Source organism: Alternaria novae-zelandiae (assembly GCF_023758075.1).
Source record: "Alternaria novae-zelandiae strain BMP 2774 chromosome Unknown scaffold_8, whole genome shotgun sequence".
Taxonomy (NCBI): domain Eukaryota; kingdom Fungi; phylum Ascomycota; class Dothideomycetes; order Pleosporales; family Pleosporaceae; genus Alternaria; species Alternaria novae-zelandiae.
In genome coordinates this window covers 900,254-918,179 of record NW_026056968.1, presented here as the reverse complement: position 1 = coordinate 918,179, position 17,926 = coordinate 900,254, and the positions used below count along the sequence as shown (strand labels likewise).

The window sequence follows — 17,926 nt, the reverse complement described above, 5'->3', positions numbered from 1 at the left end:
AGTAGTACTAAGAACCTAAGCCTTAGTCTACTTAACGCCTATACCTTTAAACATAAAATTTTAACTTTTTTAGAAATACGTCTTTTTATATACTAATAATAGACTTTACTCTTTTTAGACTAGCTTCTACTATAGAATTATTAGTTTACTAATAAATATATAACTAAAGTACTCTTATAAAAAGACTTTTTAGGCTTAAGCGCAAAAGACAGAGAAGTTAACCTTAGAATGTAACATTAGGGAAAGACGCGGTGGAACGTGCACGCTTATCTTATCCGACAGCGGTGGTGGAGTACGACTAAGCCACTAGGTACGAATACCGCAACAAACAAACACCTCTGCATCATTCAAGGGCATTGACGGAAATTGCGAAACGGGTGTCATGCAGTGATCCTTTTCCTCAGCCACTACCGGCATCGACTTTTGACAATACTTAGGTAATCTCATTCCTCATCCTACCCTTCACTTTGTCATTGCACAACTGATCTCTTACTTCGTTGACCATCGCTTTACCTCACAACTTGAAGCTGTTCTGCACCAGCTTCTCACTCAAGGCCCATAGTCGATCGGCCAACTTAGGATCAGTCGCGTATGGCATCGCATCACACATTTGACAGTCAGACAGCATGATACCCTTCGATTCTAGTACGTTGTCAGTGTCGAGTTTTGCGGACTGAACCTTCACTTACCGTCCAATGCTGGGTCTAGCGCCGCGACCAGTACCGTCGCAGCACCCTGATCAAGGTTCTTCCAGAACGGACTTACACTACGAATCGCAGCCTCGCCATCCGCGTCCAGGTTTCGACTGAGACCAGTCCAGATTGCTGAACTCATCAGCGATTCTGAAACTACGCACTCAAAAGGCTTGCACGGCGGGGTACTCACATCCGGGATGCACAGCATAACTTCTCACACCCTTTCCTCTGTACTTCTCGTTTAGGCCCACTGAAAATAGCATGTTCGCCGTCTTCGCCTGTCCATAGGCCAGCCACCCGTTGTATCCATCATCTGCGCCCTTCGCAAACTTCGGAGGAAGCTGCACGTGCCTCTCTTCTTCGGGTATCTCGTCGTTGCTCTTCTCCCAGTTGTAATCAGAGAATCGAACGGGGCTCAACCGATGACCAGCAGAAGTGAGGTTGATGACGCGGGTGCTACCTTCATCTGAAGAGGAAGCTGAGGCCAGAAGCTGAGGCATGAGCAGGTTGGTCAAGAGGAAGTGGCCAATATGGTTGGCGCCAAATTGACCTTCGAGGCCTTCTTTGGTAGTCTGACGCGCCGTTGTCATGATACCAGCATTGTTGATGATCAGATCCAAGCGGCTCGTCAATTGCGACGCTTCTTTTGCAGCAGTCTTTACAGATTCTTGAGACATCAAGTCAAGAAGGACTACTTTGACTATGACGTCTGGATAGGCATTCTGGATGCTCTTCACGACCTCTTCTAGTTTGGACTTGGTGCGTGAGGCGAAGATGAGGAGCGCTGGATTTTGGGAGGCAACCGAGAGGGCTATAGACGAGCCGATGCTTTCAGGAGATACACCGGTAATGAGCACTTTTTTAGGTCAACATCAGCTTTCAACAGCGTAAGCACATGGACATCCTACCATTCTTGCCATGAATTTGCTTGGCGAAAGCTTTCGCGACTTCAAGACCGCCCGTCTTCTCATCCCATTCAGAATGAGTTAGAGTCGACATTGTAGCTCTTGATATGCTCGAGGAGCAACAGCCTGAGCCTTAGAATCTTATCAAGGGGAGTGCATAAGTATCGCTCTCGCTATCCCTGGGACCGAGTCCGTTTACCACAGCAACTTCCATCCGGAAGCATCGAGACTGCACGCGAAGTTCCGCCCATGTCCACGGCATCTGTGTCATCTTCGGGACAGAATGCGCTGGGAATGGACAAGTGCAGTTTGGGTGTAAGTTGCGGGGTACAAGGCGGGGAAGGTTAGCACCAATGTGGGGCAGCTATAACCTTTGCTTCGCGTCCCCAATGACCTCGCATCACGCGTCAACATCCTTTAACCGGCAGATACGCCGATCCACCTCGCATTGATACGACTCCACCCCAAGGAGGGGACATGCCGGGAGAGGCGTCCAGCACCTGCAGGCCCTCAGCGCCACGACTCGCGCTTGCACCCTCGGCCATCGGCTCCATCTCGCCTGGTTGAAGTTACTGAGAAGGATGGGTACATGGCCATATCATCGGTAGATGCAGGGTTGCTGAGCCCCACGCTCACGAGCAATTACCTGGTCGATGCGTCTGGATACCTGGGACCTCTTCTCGCATCGAATCGCGTTGTGTTACCTTATTCCGCCCAGTCGTGAAGCTTGATTGAAGTCGCGCATGCCACTCCGTGCGCGAATAGACGAAACCAAACTACCCAAGATGTCCTCTCTAGAGACCAACGACAACGGTCCAGTCACCAATGGCACAAAGCCACAGACTGGTATCAAAGTCATCATTATCGGCGCAGGTACGTCCTTAGCAGTCCGTGCCACAGCCCCATTCTAACACACATCACCAGGTTTCGGTGGCCTCACAGCAGCCATAGAATGCATCCGCCATGGCCACACACCCGTCATCTACGAATCCTTCCCCTCGCTCAAGATCCTCGGCGACATAATAACCTTCGGTCCCAATGCTGGGCGCATCTTCGCACGTTGGAGTGATGGACGCGTCGCGCGCGACATGCGCAAGATTTCGATCGATCTCACCGAATACGGCTTCAACATTCACAAATGGGATACTGGCGAGATTGTCATAAACCAGAAGACGCCGCCACGCGACGAGAAGGCGCCGAACTTCAATGGGCATCGCGGTGAACTACACGAGATTGTGTTCAACTATGCCAAGGAGATTGGCGTGGAGATCAATTTGGGACAACGAGTGGAGAAATACTGGGAGGATGATAAGGAGGCAGGCATCGTGCTAGAAGATGGCACGCGCGTTGCTGGCGACCTCGTGGTTGCGAGTGACGGTGTTCGAAGTAAGGCAAGAACACTGGTGTTGGGATACGAAGACAAGCCAAAGAGCAGTGGATACGCCGTATGGCGAGCTTGGTTCACCAACAAGGACATGGTCGCAGACCCGGAGACAAAGCAGTTCTGCGAGAATGGCGATACCTTTAATGGATGGATCGGTAAGCCTTCTTCCACCCCACCGTTGCGACTAATCGCATGCTAACAACTTCATAGGCCCAGACGTACACTTCCTTTTCAGCACCATCAAAAATGGTACCGACTGCTGCTGGGTGCTCACCCACCGTGACGACCACGACATCGACGAATCATGGTCCTTCCCCGGCTACCTCAAAGACGTCAAGACTGTGTTGGACGGCTGGGATCCAATGTGCTGGAAGATCGTTTCCAAGACACCGGAAGAGAAACTCGTTGATTGGAAACTCGTATACCGAGACCCGTTGCCCAACTGGGTTTCAGGCTATGGCTCCGCGCCAGGTCACGGTCGGATATGCTTGCTAGGCGACGCAGCGCATCCCTTCCTTCCAACAAGTGCGCAAGGCGCGACGCAAGCACTCGAAGATGGTGTCACACTCGCCGTGTTGCTACGAAAAGCTGGAAAGGATAACGTACGAGGCGCGTTACGAGCGTATCAGGATATACGCTACGACCGCGTCAAGGCTGTGCAGAAAACGGGTGAGACGACGAGGGACATGTGGCACAAGACGGATTGGGAGAAGGTGAAGAAGGACCCCACGCTGATTCAGTTCCCGAGAGAGGATTGGGTATTCCAACATGATGCTGAGAAGCATGCGGAGGAACTGGGGGATGAGTCGATCAAGAAGGCTAGTGCTGTTGCTGCGTAGATAAATTGAGCGGAAACCTCACAAGGATACGCCCAACAAGATTTTAAAGTTTATTGAAACTGCTTCATGATATATCTGTGGCAAATGGTATCAGTCTTGCATCATGTCTCCGAAAACGTGCACAGCTCAGAGGTACGTAAGTCACGTTCAGCACTCCGTCAGTTCGGTAATAGCACCGAGACACATCAGCAATGACGGCGAAGCAGAAGTACCGCGTAGTCGAAGGGGTGAGAAAATCGATTTATCCCAAGAGCAAAGCCTAACTGTATGTGCGAGCCAGAGGCGTCAAGCGACGTCTCCTTCCACAAAAAGATACACTCGTCGCAGCAAGTCTTAGCTCAGCCACTCTTCTCAGCACCGACAACCTCGTGATGCACAACTTCATCCTTGTCGCTATCACGGCTCTCGATCTTGTCGTCAGGACCAGCTGCAACACGGCCAGTACAGACGTACTTCCTGAACTTGCGCGCTGGAAGCCTAGCCTCAAACATCTCGTCAATCTCTTCCAAAGTGCGGTTCTTGATCTCGGGCAGGTAGAAGTACACCCATGCTGCTGTGATGAAGCAGGATGGTCCCCAGATCCAGCCTACATATGATGTTAGTATGGGGTTCGAGTATAGAGAAGTAAATATGGATGTCTTACCATATTCAGGACCCCAATTGAGGGAGTCAGGGTTGATGAAGTATGGTGCAGTGAAGGTGGTGAGCCAAGCACCTGCGAAAGCGACGGCCGATGCGATACCAAACGTGTATGAGCGTAGACGCTGCGATGGGATTTCTCCACCAGAGAGCCAGGCGTAAGCCGCGATCATACCGTTGTAACCGATGATGTAAATCACCGAGAGACCGACAATAGCCTTGGACAGGTCAGTAAGAAGCTCGCATATTCCACGAAAGAAAGATAAACTCACCTTTCCAGTGCTAGTCGTGCCAGGATTGACGTGGTAGACAGCCGCGATGATAAGCTGCGTAACACCACAGATAGAAAGACCGGTCATGAGGAAAACGCGGCGGCGACCAATCTTTGAGATAACACTGCTGTTGATCATGACTACGACGACACCGACTGCGGTCAAGATGCAGGAGTTCATGAAGGGGCTACCAACATTCGCCATCTTGCTTAATGTTAGCCTGGCATACTCTAGAGAACGGGAGCGATGCACTGACCTGGAAGAAGTACGTTCCATACGCAATCACGAACATGGCACCCGAAGCAGCCTGAGTCGATACCGCAGCAATAGCCAACAGCGTGCGCCTACGATCAACAGGATCTTTCCAGATGTCCAGGAAGTTCGCGCTCGACTTGACAGCCTTCTCCGCATCGATCGCCGCTTGGATCTCTGCTACTTCCCCGGGTACACTTTCAGGGTGGGGACGCATCCACAAGAGCGCCTTCTCAGCTTGTGCTGGCTTCTCGACTAGAATCAGCCAACGTGGCGATTCGGGAATGAAGAACAGGCCAAGAGACATGAGAACCGGGACGATGAAGATCATTCCAAGTGGGATGATATACGAGTTCCGACCGTTCATATCGTGTGTTGCGTTGTCGATCACAGTGCCGATGAGTGTGCCCACCGAAGTCCAGATCTGGAAAACGGATATCATGAGACCGCGGTATCGAGCTGGGGCAGATTCCTGGTCGTAGGTCAGTGATGTAACGGACGAAGGAATGGGAACACGGACCTGGATATAAAGCTGCGAAAAGGTCATATACCACCCATTTGCAATCCCAATCAAGAGCCGTCCAGAATACAATCCCGCAATGTTGGTCGTAGTCATCATGACAATGTTCGCAACGCAGCAAAGCGCACTGGCCATCCAGAGACATTGGCGCCTCCCCAGCTTCTTCGCGAAGACACCAGCGAACATTGAGCTGATAAAAGCACCCAGTGTCATCAAAGACGAGATGAGTTGCTGACGCTCGGGAGAGATGTTGTAGCCTATAGGCGTCATGGGATCAGGATGGCCAAAGACTTCGAGAAAGCCGCGCATGGCTTGTAGACCGCCGATAGCACCAAAGTCGATGCCGTACTGGAACGGCGACATGGAGACGAGAGTACATGCCGCGAGGCATTTCCAATTGGAAAGCAGACTGCTTGTTAGATCGGGCATTTTGGTGATTTCTCTCTCCAAAGATGGTGATGAAGAATTTCAAGACGACGCGGCGAGGTTTTTGCTCGATGTTGCGAAGTAGGGTTAGCTTCAAGAAGCGATAAACTTTCAACTAGAGAGGCTGGCACCAGCGATCCTTCTGCCTCATAACAGGGCATCCCTTTCATCCAGACTGGCATGCAGATCTTTGTGAATGTGGTCCCACCTGCATTCTTGTCCCAATATATGCCGATAGTGCCTGGAAATGCTTAGCTTGCCCCTACCCCGGAATCCACAGGCAGTCTAAAGTGTGGAGTGCGGAGGTGGCGGTGTACCATGTACAATATCTCAGGTATTAATGCTGGTACTTCCCGTTTCCGCGTGGCGTATGGGACCAATCATCACGATGCCCGGTAGCTATTCAGGAAGAGTGACAAAACGCCCGGCAGTTTCTGCCGTTTTAGTGCTTGTCTTGCTACCCGCCATCTGTTTGGAATAGCACATGGCTAGGCTGTCGCTTCGAAACTCTATCAAGGTCGCCACAATAACCCTAGAAACATGCGACCTCAGAACACCAACATCGAATTTACAATCAGGGAAACCCAGGGATTTCACAGGCTGTACGGTACTACCGTGCGGTCGGAGCGATAACGCCGTGTGACATTGGCCATGATCGTGAAGTACAGTAAAGATCTGCATGTACTAACTTTCACAGCTGTGCATAGCGAGTCAATAAACTTCATGTCCTCCACTTCGGAATCGGGAAGTGGAGAGACTCGTGCCCGCCTGAAGGATCAAAGTATTCAAAGCAAGTGTTGCGATCCGCTGATGTGGACAGAAAATGAAGTTGATGGTTGAGAGGCGGGGAAAGTTGACTGCGAAGGTGGTGGGGCACTTTCCAGATAGAACCTTGCAACTCTACGGGCATGCCACCTACGTAGTTTTGAATCTGAAGCAGCAAACAGTGTCTAAGACAACGTAGTCTCTAAGCTAGACTGACTTAGGAGTCTCTCAGACTGCCCTCCTTGACCATCTCCACCACGTTCATGAAGTTGTCGTACATGTAGCTGCGCCGCTTCTGCCCTTGCTCATTTTCGAAGACCAACTTCCATTTATCCTCCTCATCAAAACTGTCCCAATTCACTTTTACCCAATCGTGGCAGGATGCATCAGAGTCACAGTGGTTGTTGTTGACATCTTCATGCAGTTCTGCGCCGTCGTTCTCGACAGTATCATCAGCAAGATACCTGCCTACTATCATAGTCCTCTCATGGAAGTAGAAGTTCTCGGTCTCGTAGTAGCTTACGGCCGAATTGGCGCAAGCCCTGAAGAAAGCGCGAAGGGTATTCGGGTAATGGAAGTTCGTGTTCTTGAGGACAATGCGACGGATCGTGGAGGAGTGTACGTTGATGATACTCGCGAGTGTAGGTGCAGTAGTGCTCGTAACGAGTCCGTTGATATGGAGCGAACGTAGGCGGAATGGAGGACTGTCGCCCAGTAGCTGGAGCAGAGGAGCCCAACTCTCATTGCGGATCTGATACTTACCGATACCCTGATCGCCAACAGACAAAGCCAATGCTTGGAGATTTGCATTGGTATTGATAAGCTTGACGAGGGCTAACATGTATGCATCAGTCTTCAAGGTGGCCATGTCGAGTTCCAGGTTCAATGACGTTAAGCCACGTAAGGCAGGTGAAATCGTCTCGAAGAGCGACTTTGGAGTCCCAAGTAGCCAAGTCTGCCACTTCAACCTGAACCCTACAACCCTGAACTCTTCAAGCTGCTGTGGCGCAAGTCGTATGGTGTCCACAAGAGCATGCATGACTCTGTATATGGGAAGCGCATGCATGGTATGGGTGTGTTTTGGTGAATAGGCTCTCGAAAACTCGGGACGGAACCCCATAACACCCATTGCCAAAGGATTGGATGTTGAAATCACGGGGTAGCACAATTCGTCAGCCATCCCTTCCAGCGCGGGAGGTGCGCGAAGCGTGATACTCTTCAGATTTGGTAGACGCCGAAAGATAGCACTGAACAAGTTTCGCACGTCAGATTCGCTGAGCGTGGTTCCAATGCAAGGCGATTTCGTTGTGTCCAGGCTTGGACCGTATCGCAAGCTCTCCGGTGACCGACATTCCAATTCGGAGTATATGTCGAGTGCGCGAATACGGGTTGCAAATCGTAAACGGGACAGGGCCTCGAGACGTTCGACGCTCGTGATAGTGGTTTGACATCTCCGGCTGGAAAACTTCGCTTCGGTCTAAGTAGGGTGGTTAGCGACTCATTAACGAGCACCTTGGAGTGATATAGAGTACAAGCTAGGGAAAGATCGAGCTTTGGGTAAGGGGAAAGGTACTTACAAGAGCATGATCGATGGCCTGTAATATAGTCCGACTGCCGAGCGCTTGTAGTATGCTCAGAGATTTCTTGTCGAGATTCTCAGCGATCATGCCGATGAGCTCGGTGGGTAGGTCTTCCAGACTTCTCCCAACTGGCGGTGATCTGTAGTCCGACATGAACACATCAATGTCTGTGTGATCCATGATAGCCCTGTCCTCGGGCGTAAAGCTGTCCTCGTCCATGTTGGATGGTGAGATGTGGCTGGAGGTGCTCGGGGCGAAAATAAAATGTTGCAGATTTTATGTGTGGGTTCGAGATGAATGGCGGTACGAGTGATGCGAGCGGTGGCTACCATGGTCCTGGCTGACGATAGGAAGGGCTATCTGTGGCACCACCCCATTCAACAAGGGAGCTGAACAGGCGCCCTGCAGCCTACATTCGTGTTGAAACAAGTGTTAGCAAGATCGTAATCCAACGTAGGCATCCTGAGTTGTTTCCTTCTATCTTTTATGTAGACGGGTGTCCAATTTTCCCTATGAGTGGGTGGGATAGAGTGGTACTGCTTCCCTGGCCCACAAAGGAGGAGACCCTTTCGGTCGCTACGTCCGATTTTTGGCTGACCATATACAGTCGGGATTTCGAGGGCGTTGTGTTCGTCGTGGCTTTCTACGCGGATGTTCGCGCGCATCGTGTGCGGCGCAGTCGAGTTGAAAGAGGAGAGCATAGGGTGCTAGGGGATCATGGCGCTCCTAGTGCTCGAGTCGTGATAGAAAGTGCAATAGTAGGTACTAGACAAAGTACATTGCGATGAAGGGCATCGTGATTTTGGTGTCGACATGTTTAGAGACGTCGATGATGCCCAGGTGCATTCCGGCGCTACTGCGTAGCTAAGCATCGCGTCGCGTCGCGTCCGGGGTTCGGCACAACACCTGCCGCAAGCTCCTTGCCTGCCGCCTCACGTGCGCATCCGGCACAATGCCCACAGATGCTGGCCCACCTGCATCCTTCCGTGTATCAGTGCGAGAGACTTGCATGTCTTCGGGTGTGAAATGCCCACGAGGCTGCAAACTTTACCCGGCTGTCTGTGCCCCACCCCCGCGATGTGGGGTTAGGCGTTGCGCGCATGCAACCCTCCGAGGATGGCTACTTTCAATGCTGCTGGCGGCGATGCCTGTTGATTAGCAAGCTCTGATTCATGTGTTTGTTCATTGGTCGCTTCATAACAGGCGCGTCGTGCGAGCTGCAATGCATCCCTTGGTCTCAACTGTTGCTTGGAGCAGTCTTCTTCTGAGGAGCATTCCCAGTGAACACGATCAATACAGCGGAAAACATGGCGATAGAGCAAATGTTTGAGGCGTTGCCTCTACACTATTTACAGCATGGCATCTCCAAGTTTGGTGCTGGCAATATCGCCTTGGCAGTCTTCTTGACCGCACTTTTAGGTGTACTTGCAGATTATGCTTGGATGCTGTATATGAGATCGAAGATGGTAAGAGCAACACACAGGATTTGATGATGGTACTAACGTTGAATAGCCCCCAGGGCCCTTCCCATACCCCATCGTTGGCAACACGTTCCAGCTGCCTGACAACAAGCCCTGGATTTTCTTCGAGGAGCTATCCAAGAAATACAGCACGCCGCTGATAACGTATTGGATCGGACGTAACCCAACCGTTTGGATCAACGATGCATGGACCGCAAATGAACTACTCGACAAAAGAGCTGGCATATACTGCTCGCGCCCGCGCATGCTTGTCTTTGCCGAACTCGGATCTGGCCAAAACAACCTCGTGAACCTGATCACTACTACGCAGGCGCAGCGGGAGCGGTTCCGGATGCTACGCAAGGTGACGCACCAGGGCGTTGGCATCCAGCAGGTGAAGAAGTACCGCGACTTCCAAAATGATGAGAGCAAAGTCGTCGCCCTCGATCTCCTGAGCACCCCCGAAAATTACGTCGCGCACTTTGAACGCTACGCGACCAGTGTGGTCTCTATCATCGGCTTTGGCAGACGCGTTGCGAGCCACGAAGATCCAATCATCACCGAGGTCATCGCACTGATGCATCGAGCAGCTGATCTGAACGTACCGGGCAAGACATTCCCTATGCTAATGGAGACCTTTCCGATTCTTGCTCGCGCACCTACGGAATATGCCCCATGGAAGCACGGCATGGGATCGAAGAAGAAGTCATCCCGCGGCCATGACTTCTTTTATTCGCTCGCCAGAGAATCAAACGAGAAGCCAGGACACGAAGACTGCTATTCAAAGATGTTGTTTCGCGAGCAGGAGAAATACGGTCTCAATCACAAGGAGATTTCGGCATTAACTGGTAACCTGTTCGGTGCGGGGTCCGACACATCAAGTAGTACGCTCATCACCGCTGTTCTCGCCATGCGAGCGTTCCCAGAAACTATGCAGGCCGCATGGGAAGAGCTAGATCGCGTTGTCGGAGAGGACCGTAGTCCTTCGTTCGAGGACGATGCAAACCTACCTTACATGCGAGCATTTGTAAAGGAAGTGTTCCGATGGCGATCAGTAGCCATTATCGGTGGACAACCACACGCTCCAGTTCAAGACGATTACTACAACGGTTATCTGATCCCGCAATCCGCATGGGTACAGGGCAACGTCTGGGCGATACACCATAACGAGCGTGACTTTCCTGAACCCGACCGTTTCAACCCGAACCGCTTCTTGAAGGACCATCCTGATTCGCGACCTTTCCCCGGCGAAAGAGGGTACATGACATTTGGTTGGGGCCGTCGAGTGTGCTCAGGTCAGGCGCTTGCGGAGCAGGGCACATGGCTGACGGTAGCGCGATTGGTCTGGGGCTTCAGGATCGAGCCAGCACTAGATGAGAATGGGAAGCCCATTTCGGTCGACATATTTGATTACACGTAAGTGTCTACTGGAAAGCGATCAGTATGTGAGATACTGACATCTGCAAGTAACGGTTTGAACATGCGACCGCAGCCGTTCAAAGTGAGCATAAAGCCTCGGAGTGAAAGGATACGTCAAGCTATCGTACGAGAGGGCGAACAGGCATTGGCAGACCTTGCGCAATACGAGGGTGAGACAAAGTATCGCATGAGTACATTCTACAAGAAGTAGATCTTGCCATGAGAAAGTAGTAGCCGGGACGGATTTGACGGTAGTGAGTGGTGGGCTGACGCATAGTCTTGGTCAGCCAAGGCGAATGTCCATCCAACTCTTTTTAACCGGTGATGCCTCCAATAAGGTTGATGTGGTCCCAGTACCAATTCTTTCCCAATGCGAGCCCCGACACTGAACTACCAGGACATGATGCTCTCTATCGTGTCCATGACGAAAATACCAGGGCAAGTGCAGTACATAAGACTCCAAGAGAAAGCTGGGAAGATCGTGAGCTGTAGGTTCAACATCAATGAACGTTGATGCCAGTCCGATGCGGGAGATTTTCGGGTCAGGCTCAAGATAGTATGAACGAGATCTCTGCGATTGCGGCAGTGGGAGCGGCATTATACGAGTAACGTGAGCACTGATATGGATGTATATAGTCGGTGCCTGTGTGATGGAGTCGTATAGTGTTTGGTAAGTTTTCCAGTCAACAATTTTCCCGTCGTTGAGCTCCGGCTTCACTGCGCATGAAATTTCAGTCTTGTCTCGGGACAATCTGGCGTTGTCCAACATCTTCAACCCCCTGGCCCATCGTACAGTGCCTTCCCATCCGGTCCACGACCAGCTAGGAAATTCGACTCGTCGTCTAGCTAGGCTTTCCACATCCCAGCTCAAGTTGCTGACGAATCTTCGGTGCGATATGTTAAGCGGTGTTTTGTCCGACCCAAAAAGATCGTTGTCACAGTACGGCAGTCCCCAAAGGTGTCTGAGACCATTTGAGTGTCCCAGAGACGCGAAGATCCCAAGCATTGCATTCAGTACATCGCTTTCATATGTGAGCGAGCGCCTTGTGAACGCTTCGATCCGGCCGAGGACTGTCATAGCGTAGCCCTTGACAGATGGGAAGAGGCCTGGGTCTTGTTCTTCGAAAAAGTATCCAGTTTTTCCCCCACCACGACGCCAGAACATATGTTCGGGGGCTATCCAGCCTTCCATCCGAAATCTTTTTTGACATTCGAAATAAAGTTGAGTGTCGGTGAAGACAAGACGTCTAGTCGGAAGCAAGCCTTCTTGATATGTCCAGCCTCTCGTACTCCATGCCGTGTTCTCTAGGGTATCGTTACAAAACATGGGCGTGGAATCTAGTTTTCGCTGCCCAATGTAGAGAGGGTGGTTCACTTTACGTTGCCGGCTAACACCTGGCAATCCGTAAGCCCCATCATATCCCGCCGCTGCGATGATTGTGAAGACAGACCCTGCATAGACCTTGTCCATTTGTTTGAGCTGTCGATGAAAGTCTTCTGAAGATTTCTCCAAGCAATATCTATCGACCCAAAGGTAGTCGTACCCAAGCATCAGCGTGACTTTGATGGCATCCTCGATAGTTCGAGGTAAGTTGCACGACAAGACGTCCGGCTCCAACGACTCAGCGCCCGCTTGCTGGCCAGGATGTTGTGCGTCCGGCTTGCCCCACACATAGCTCAATGTCACATACGACCCAGCTGGTGGCAGTTTTCCAACTAAGCGGTTTCTGCAGTCGATGACCTTCAGATTGTGTACGTTGGTATCGTACTTTGACTCGGTCAAAAACTGAAATTTGTGACATCCATGACCCTTTACGCATGACGCGATCCACTCGCGGGCTTCTGTGTAATCATCGATCAGAGGTGTAATTGCTCGCAGATTCTGACTGATGGGTCCATCCGGATCGAAGATGATGGAACTGCGGATACCGAACAAATCGAAGAGACTGTACTCCTTGCGTCGTTCAATACAAAGTATGGGTGCTTCGATCTTTTCGAGAAGAGGTGTTACTGCGACGTGAGATTGCACTGCGTTAAGGTTGCACACCCCGCCTTCTGGCACCTGACCCATGCTGCCGGATAGGAATCTGCAGAGACTACAAGTTTCTGGCTTCAATCGAGTTATTTTCAAGATGGTTCGGACCGGTACCCCAGGGTTGAATCGAAGTGCATCGTCCAGATCGAAAGCTGCGCACTGCGAACAGAGGTTGTTAGGCGGTTCGACCACCATCGGGCTTTGAGGAAGAGGAGATAATGTCATGGTCCGACAGGTCTTCTGGAATCGCAGTCTATCCGCATGAGCTGATCTTGATTTGATGTAAATCTGAGTGTGGAATTGCGCAGAGGTGGAAGTAGAACAACTGCGCCCCATGCCTGCAGGACGCCCGCAACATTCGGTAGCCAGTGATACGCAATTAGCTCAGCAGCGCGACATGGGGAAACTTGGATTCGATTTTGACTGCAGCATCGCTGTTAGCGTTGTGCATAACCCCAAAGTGAAGAAAAGCTTCTCCAAACGCGCTGATGGGATTCAGACGTCTCTTGTATCTCCGGCATGATGCGACCGCTTGAGGCAATGGTGAGGATGGTGGAGAGGCCGTTCCCGATGCTATTGTCGCCTTGAACATCAGGAGCGTCATCCGTGATCAACGCCAGATCGGAATTTGCCTGTTACGGGCAGACCTGCTGATGTAAGCGCGCACGTACCACTGCGTCATCGCGGTGCGCTCCCCTTGCGGACACCGAAAACGTCTACCTTTTGCATCGCGGTACCGTTATTGTTTATCGTGACCTGCTAACATTCATCGCATTCATATCGGATGCATTGGGACTAGAAGCAATTCGGCATCCGCGGTGTCGCACACTGACGACATCAATTGGACAACGATGAAGCAACCCCGCGCTTCTATCGCTCAAATCTCGGCCAGGTCTTCACCCAAGATCCATGATGGCGAGTTGGACTTATCGAGAATGCTTCATTCACCATGCCATTTTCCGTCATTAGAAATAGCAGGCAGCTCGAACCGTTGACCGATGTTAGTTCACACACCAAAGTTCGTCTACGAGATCCTTTGAAACACGACCTCTGAAGCTCCATTGTTTGGGCGCATTTGCTCCCGTTTTCGGCACTCATATTTTGTGCGGCAAGGAAATCATTCCTTTGTTGTAGTATGGGCCATTCGCTCCTCGTCAAAACAGCTTTCTGCGCAATGGAAGACGAACTACTCACGGATGTCGCACCTCTGACAAAAACTTTCATCTTTTGTATCGATTCAGCTCTTGTACCCAGCAAGCTAAATGGCGCCACCGTACGCGAGTTTTTATAACTATTTCAGATATGATGCCAACGAATTCATCCATCAGAACAGGAATTGGACGACTCGTGAGTAGATTTGCTAAGTACAGACAAAGATCACTTGCTTATAGTAGCCACTAGCGGAACGTCTTTGGACAATTTCGACTATATGGGCCGGGGATGGGAACGTCAAAAATTACTATGCTACTCAAACCCAGAATGCGAGTGGAAATTGGAAGGCGACCAGTCCTGGATTGCCAAACCCGAACCCAATACCAGTTAATCCATTCACGGCCGCAGATGTTAACCATGCAAAGACTACGCAAACTATGCCTGCATCTGCAACTGCTCCCGGAGCGAATGTCCTGCCTGTCGCCGCTGCTCCTGCATACGTCTCGTCTAACCTACATGACTTCTGGCCAAGGCTGCCATGGTCTGCACCGGACGAACCCGCTCCACCATTCCTTGACATGCAAGCGTTGAAAGACGATGTTGATTTCGTAAAGGAACATTGGCTCGACACTGAGCCGCGCATGCCTCCACCGAACGACAACTCTCGTTGGCATGGCATCAAGCTGTTAGGATCTGGTAGCTATGGCGCAGCCGGTTTGTGGGCTGAAGCCGATGCAGCAAACAATATTCGTGACGTATGTATCTAGTCACAGACACGATCAGTGCCCTTTCCTCAGCGATAAGCTAACATCAACACCAGAGAATGGTGATCAAAGAAGCCAAAGCCTTCACACCAAGCCGATGGCGCGATCCCAAGAACTGGCGGGACCGATTGCCACAAGAAATACGTATCCACCAGCTTCTCGAAGAACGTCGTGTCGTGGAACCAGCCATGTGTCGTCATATTATCCGTTGCCGCGCACACCGACTATGGATGGAACATAGAAGATACAGATTGTACCTAGATTACCATTCAGGTGGCGACATGAACGCGGCAATGACATTTCATGCTAGCAACTGGAAGGACGGGAAACCCGCCGACGAGGACATATTCGTACCAGAAGGTTTCGTCTGGTATACCATCAAAGCGCTCGCGACTGCTTGTCTGGTTTTGCGCGAAGGAACCATCGATGGCACTCCGGTTGATGGCTGGAGACCCATTACCCACTTGGATTTGCAGTTACCAAACGTACTTTTGGATGTTCACACTCCACCGACCCAGCAAGCTAAGGGGAAGTCAAAAGCGGGCTCCTTCAAGAGTGCTAGGCTCAACCGCGCCGACGCTGACGATTGGAGAACTAAAGAACCTCCTGTGATGCCTATACTTGCAGACTTTGGTATTTCCTTTTTTAGCCCGAATGATGATGACTGTCCAATTACCGACAATCCTGATGACTATATCATCCACGAAACTGATACGCGATATCCTCCTGTAAGCAGCTTTCTTTTTTCCGAAACGTCGCTTGCTACGATAGCTAATCGCTCCTAGGAAATGCACCAACAAGAGGAACCGTACTATCTCGAGTTGGGTGAAAGAACTGATGTTTGGGGCATCGGTCACATCGCATGGAGGCTCTTATGTAATAAGCAAGTTGATGTATTTGGTCCGATTCATTGCGACACAAAACCTTCGCGCAGCACGAAAAAAGATGACCAGCACAAAATCCCGTTAGCCCTTAGACATGAGCGCAACGTCCGTCCCAATGATGACAAAAGTGTACTCGCAGAGAAGAGCACTGCACAATATACAGCTGGGAAGTACGGGCGAGAAGTCAAAGAGTTGGTGCGGAGGTGCTTGAACTTCGATCATAATCGCAGACCAACTCTGAAAGAAATCCTTGCTGAGGTCGATCAATCCTTCTCGGAGGACGACGTTTTGATAGACCAGGTCAGGGACAAAGACGGCCTGCAACTCATTCTGCCAGATACACCCGAGTTCGCCATTGGACAGCCAGTCGATGCAGCTAAAAGAAGGGGACGTGAATGAGACTTAGTCTGGCCACTGCTGTAGAACAAATGCAATCACCACTCAATATTAGCGAGTGCCGCCTTTACTTCGCCCTCCCGATGTCTCTCGCTACTCTTGGACCAGCAAACCCCAATCGGCCTTGCCGTGAGGCCTCCTGTATCTGCGCCGCTGCCTAATGAAGTCACTAACTGGGAAGTTCTTATTGATGATCGTGAGGACGGTACGATCTCTGTCCATTGATGCCAAACTCGGCTGTCATCCCATCATCTTAGTTGGCTGGCTGGCTTGTACATTGTCTTGTCTATCTTGTTGGACAGCTCCTCCACCGGTAAATTTGCTTCACTATGCAAGACAAGGTGATCACAGAGCTGTTGTCGACAAGCCGCCTCGTATTGACCGTCCAATGAAAGACTGAAGATAGGGCTCGTGTGTTGCGGAATGCAAGGGCTCACTGAAGCTGGGTACGTGATACGATACGGTTTACAGCACGCCATCAGATCTACTTGAAGCTTGAATGTTTTCAGACAGGAAGAAACGTCATCTCGATATCACCACACCATCTCTTCATGTCGCTCAACGCCAATGTCTCGGAAAGAAAGGCACGATCCTCGGCGCTTAAAGCTTGATTCAGGTAGAAAGATTCACTGCGGGCCTATCCGGCGTGGCATCCACGACGTCAGAAAGGTAAGAGCTACTACCCATTGAACGATTCAAGCGTAAGGCCAGCAAGAAGGTCTAAGACACAGATTATCCATGGAGAAATTGCTTCCGTCCACTGTACCCATCGCACTGCGGGGGGAACTGGGGTAATCATACTAAGCCGGCGGGTGGATACGAGGTATACTCTCATCGAAGGAGCGATATTCGCGCTTCGATGAGACATAAAGTGGAACTGTCAACCCAAGGCGTGCCTGATCGTCGTGTGTAGTGGTTGTGTTCAGAATCCTATGGGGCTTACGGGACGCCTTACCCGCCCCCAGATTTCGATCCGTTGCTTAGCCGTTGTTCCCGGGCTGGCATGCTCGATTTGGATATAGATGCTCGCTCGATGTTCGAGGGAAGATGTTTGGTAAAGCAGGGGAAAAGTGTATATAAAGTCGTCGTTTGTCGGCTTGGAAGTATTCTTCATCAGCTCGACTCGACTCTACTCTTCAACTCCAATATCCAAACCAAGAAATCACTTTTCCCACACACTACCAATCATCCACTTAGCCATCACCATGCGTTTCGCTGCCGTCATTGCCGCCCTCGCCATCACGGCTACCGCTCTTCCTGCAACCTCTTTGGAGCAGACTGGAGCAGCTCTCGGTATGCTCTTTTCACCTAAACTACCACGTCCGCAGAAGCTCTTGCTAACCACTCTTTTCCAAATCAGATGCTCAGGCTGATGCTTGCGCCGACCTCGATGCATACCAGACCTGTACTGGAGCCTGCAGTGGGCTCGCCCCGGGCTTTGCCTGCGCTATCAATTGTCTCATCGCCTACTGCGCTTAAACTGTTACCCTTGGCGCTTGGAATTGGACTCAGGGGGCAAGCAAGGGGAAAGACCCTGGC

The 17,926-nt window shown here is 51.1% G+C and overlaps 5 protein-coding genes across 5 annotated transcripts; 2 read left to right on the top strand and 3 right to left on the bottom strand.

The window, feature by feature from the left end:
• Positions 1–514: 514 nt before the first annotated feature.
• Positions 515–1,694, bottom strand: J4E88_004784 (uncharacterized protein; the record flags this gene model as incomplete). Its single annotated transcript, XM_049398428.1, has 4 exons — positions 515–642; positions 690–824; positions 886–1,506; positions 1,604–1,694. The coding sequence occupies 4 exons, from the start codon at positions 1,692–1,694 to the stop codon at positions 515–517; spliced, it is 975 nt and encodes a 324-aa protein (XP_049255989.1).
• A 691-nt stretch (positions 1,695–2,385) lies between these two features.
• Positions 2,386–3,823, top strand: J4E88_004783 (uncharacterized protein; the record flags this gene model as incomplete). Its single annotated transcript, XM_049398427.1, has 3 exons — positions 2,386–2,473; positions 2,525–3,139; positions 3,195–3,823. The coding sequence occupies 3 exons, from the start codon at positions 2,386–2,388 to the stop codon at positions 3,821–3,823; spliced, it is 1,332 nt and encodes a 443-aa protein (XP_049255988.1).
• Positions 3,824–4,161: 338 nt separating this feature from the next.
• Positions 4,162–5,935, bottom strand: J4E88_004782 (uncharacterized protein; the record flags this gene model as incomplete). The annotated part of the gene is made up of 5 exons (XM_049398426.1): positions 4,162–4,409; positions 4,467–4,680; positions 4,735–4,938; positions 4,991–5,458; positions 5,507–5,935. 5 exons carry the CDS (start codon positions 5,933–5,935, stop codon positions 4,162–4,164), a joined length of 1,563 nt encoding a protein of 520 aa, XP_049255987.1.
• Positions 5,936–6,914: 979 nt separating this feature from the next.
• Positions 6,915–8,496, bottom strand: J4E88_004781 (uncharacterized protein; the record flags this gene model as incomplete). Its single annotated transcript, XM_049398425.1, has 2 exons — positions 6,915–7,697; positions 8,275–8,496. 2 exons carry the CDS (start codon positions 8,494–8,496, stop codon positions 6,915–6,917), a joined length of 1,005 nt encoding a protein of 334 aa, XP_049255986.1.
• Positions 8,497–9,599: 1,103 nt separating this feature from the next.
• Positions 9,600–11,367, top strand: J4E88_004780 (uncharacterized protein; the record flags this gene model as incomplete). The annotated part of the gene is made up of 3 exons (XM_049398424.1): positions 9,600–9,743; positions 9,790–11,153; positions 11,205–11,367. 3 exons carry the CDS (start codon positions 9,600–9,602, stop codon positions 11,365–11,367), a joined length of 1,671 nt encoding a protein of 556 aa, XP_049255985.1.
• Between the last annotated feature and the right edge of the window lie 6,559 nt (positions 11,368–17,926).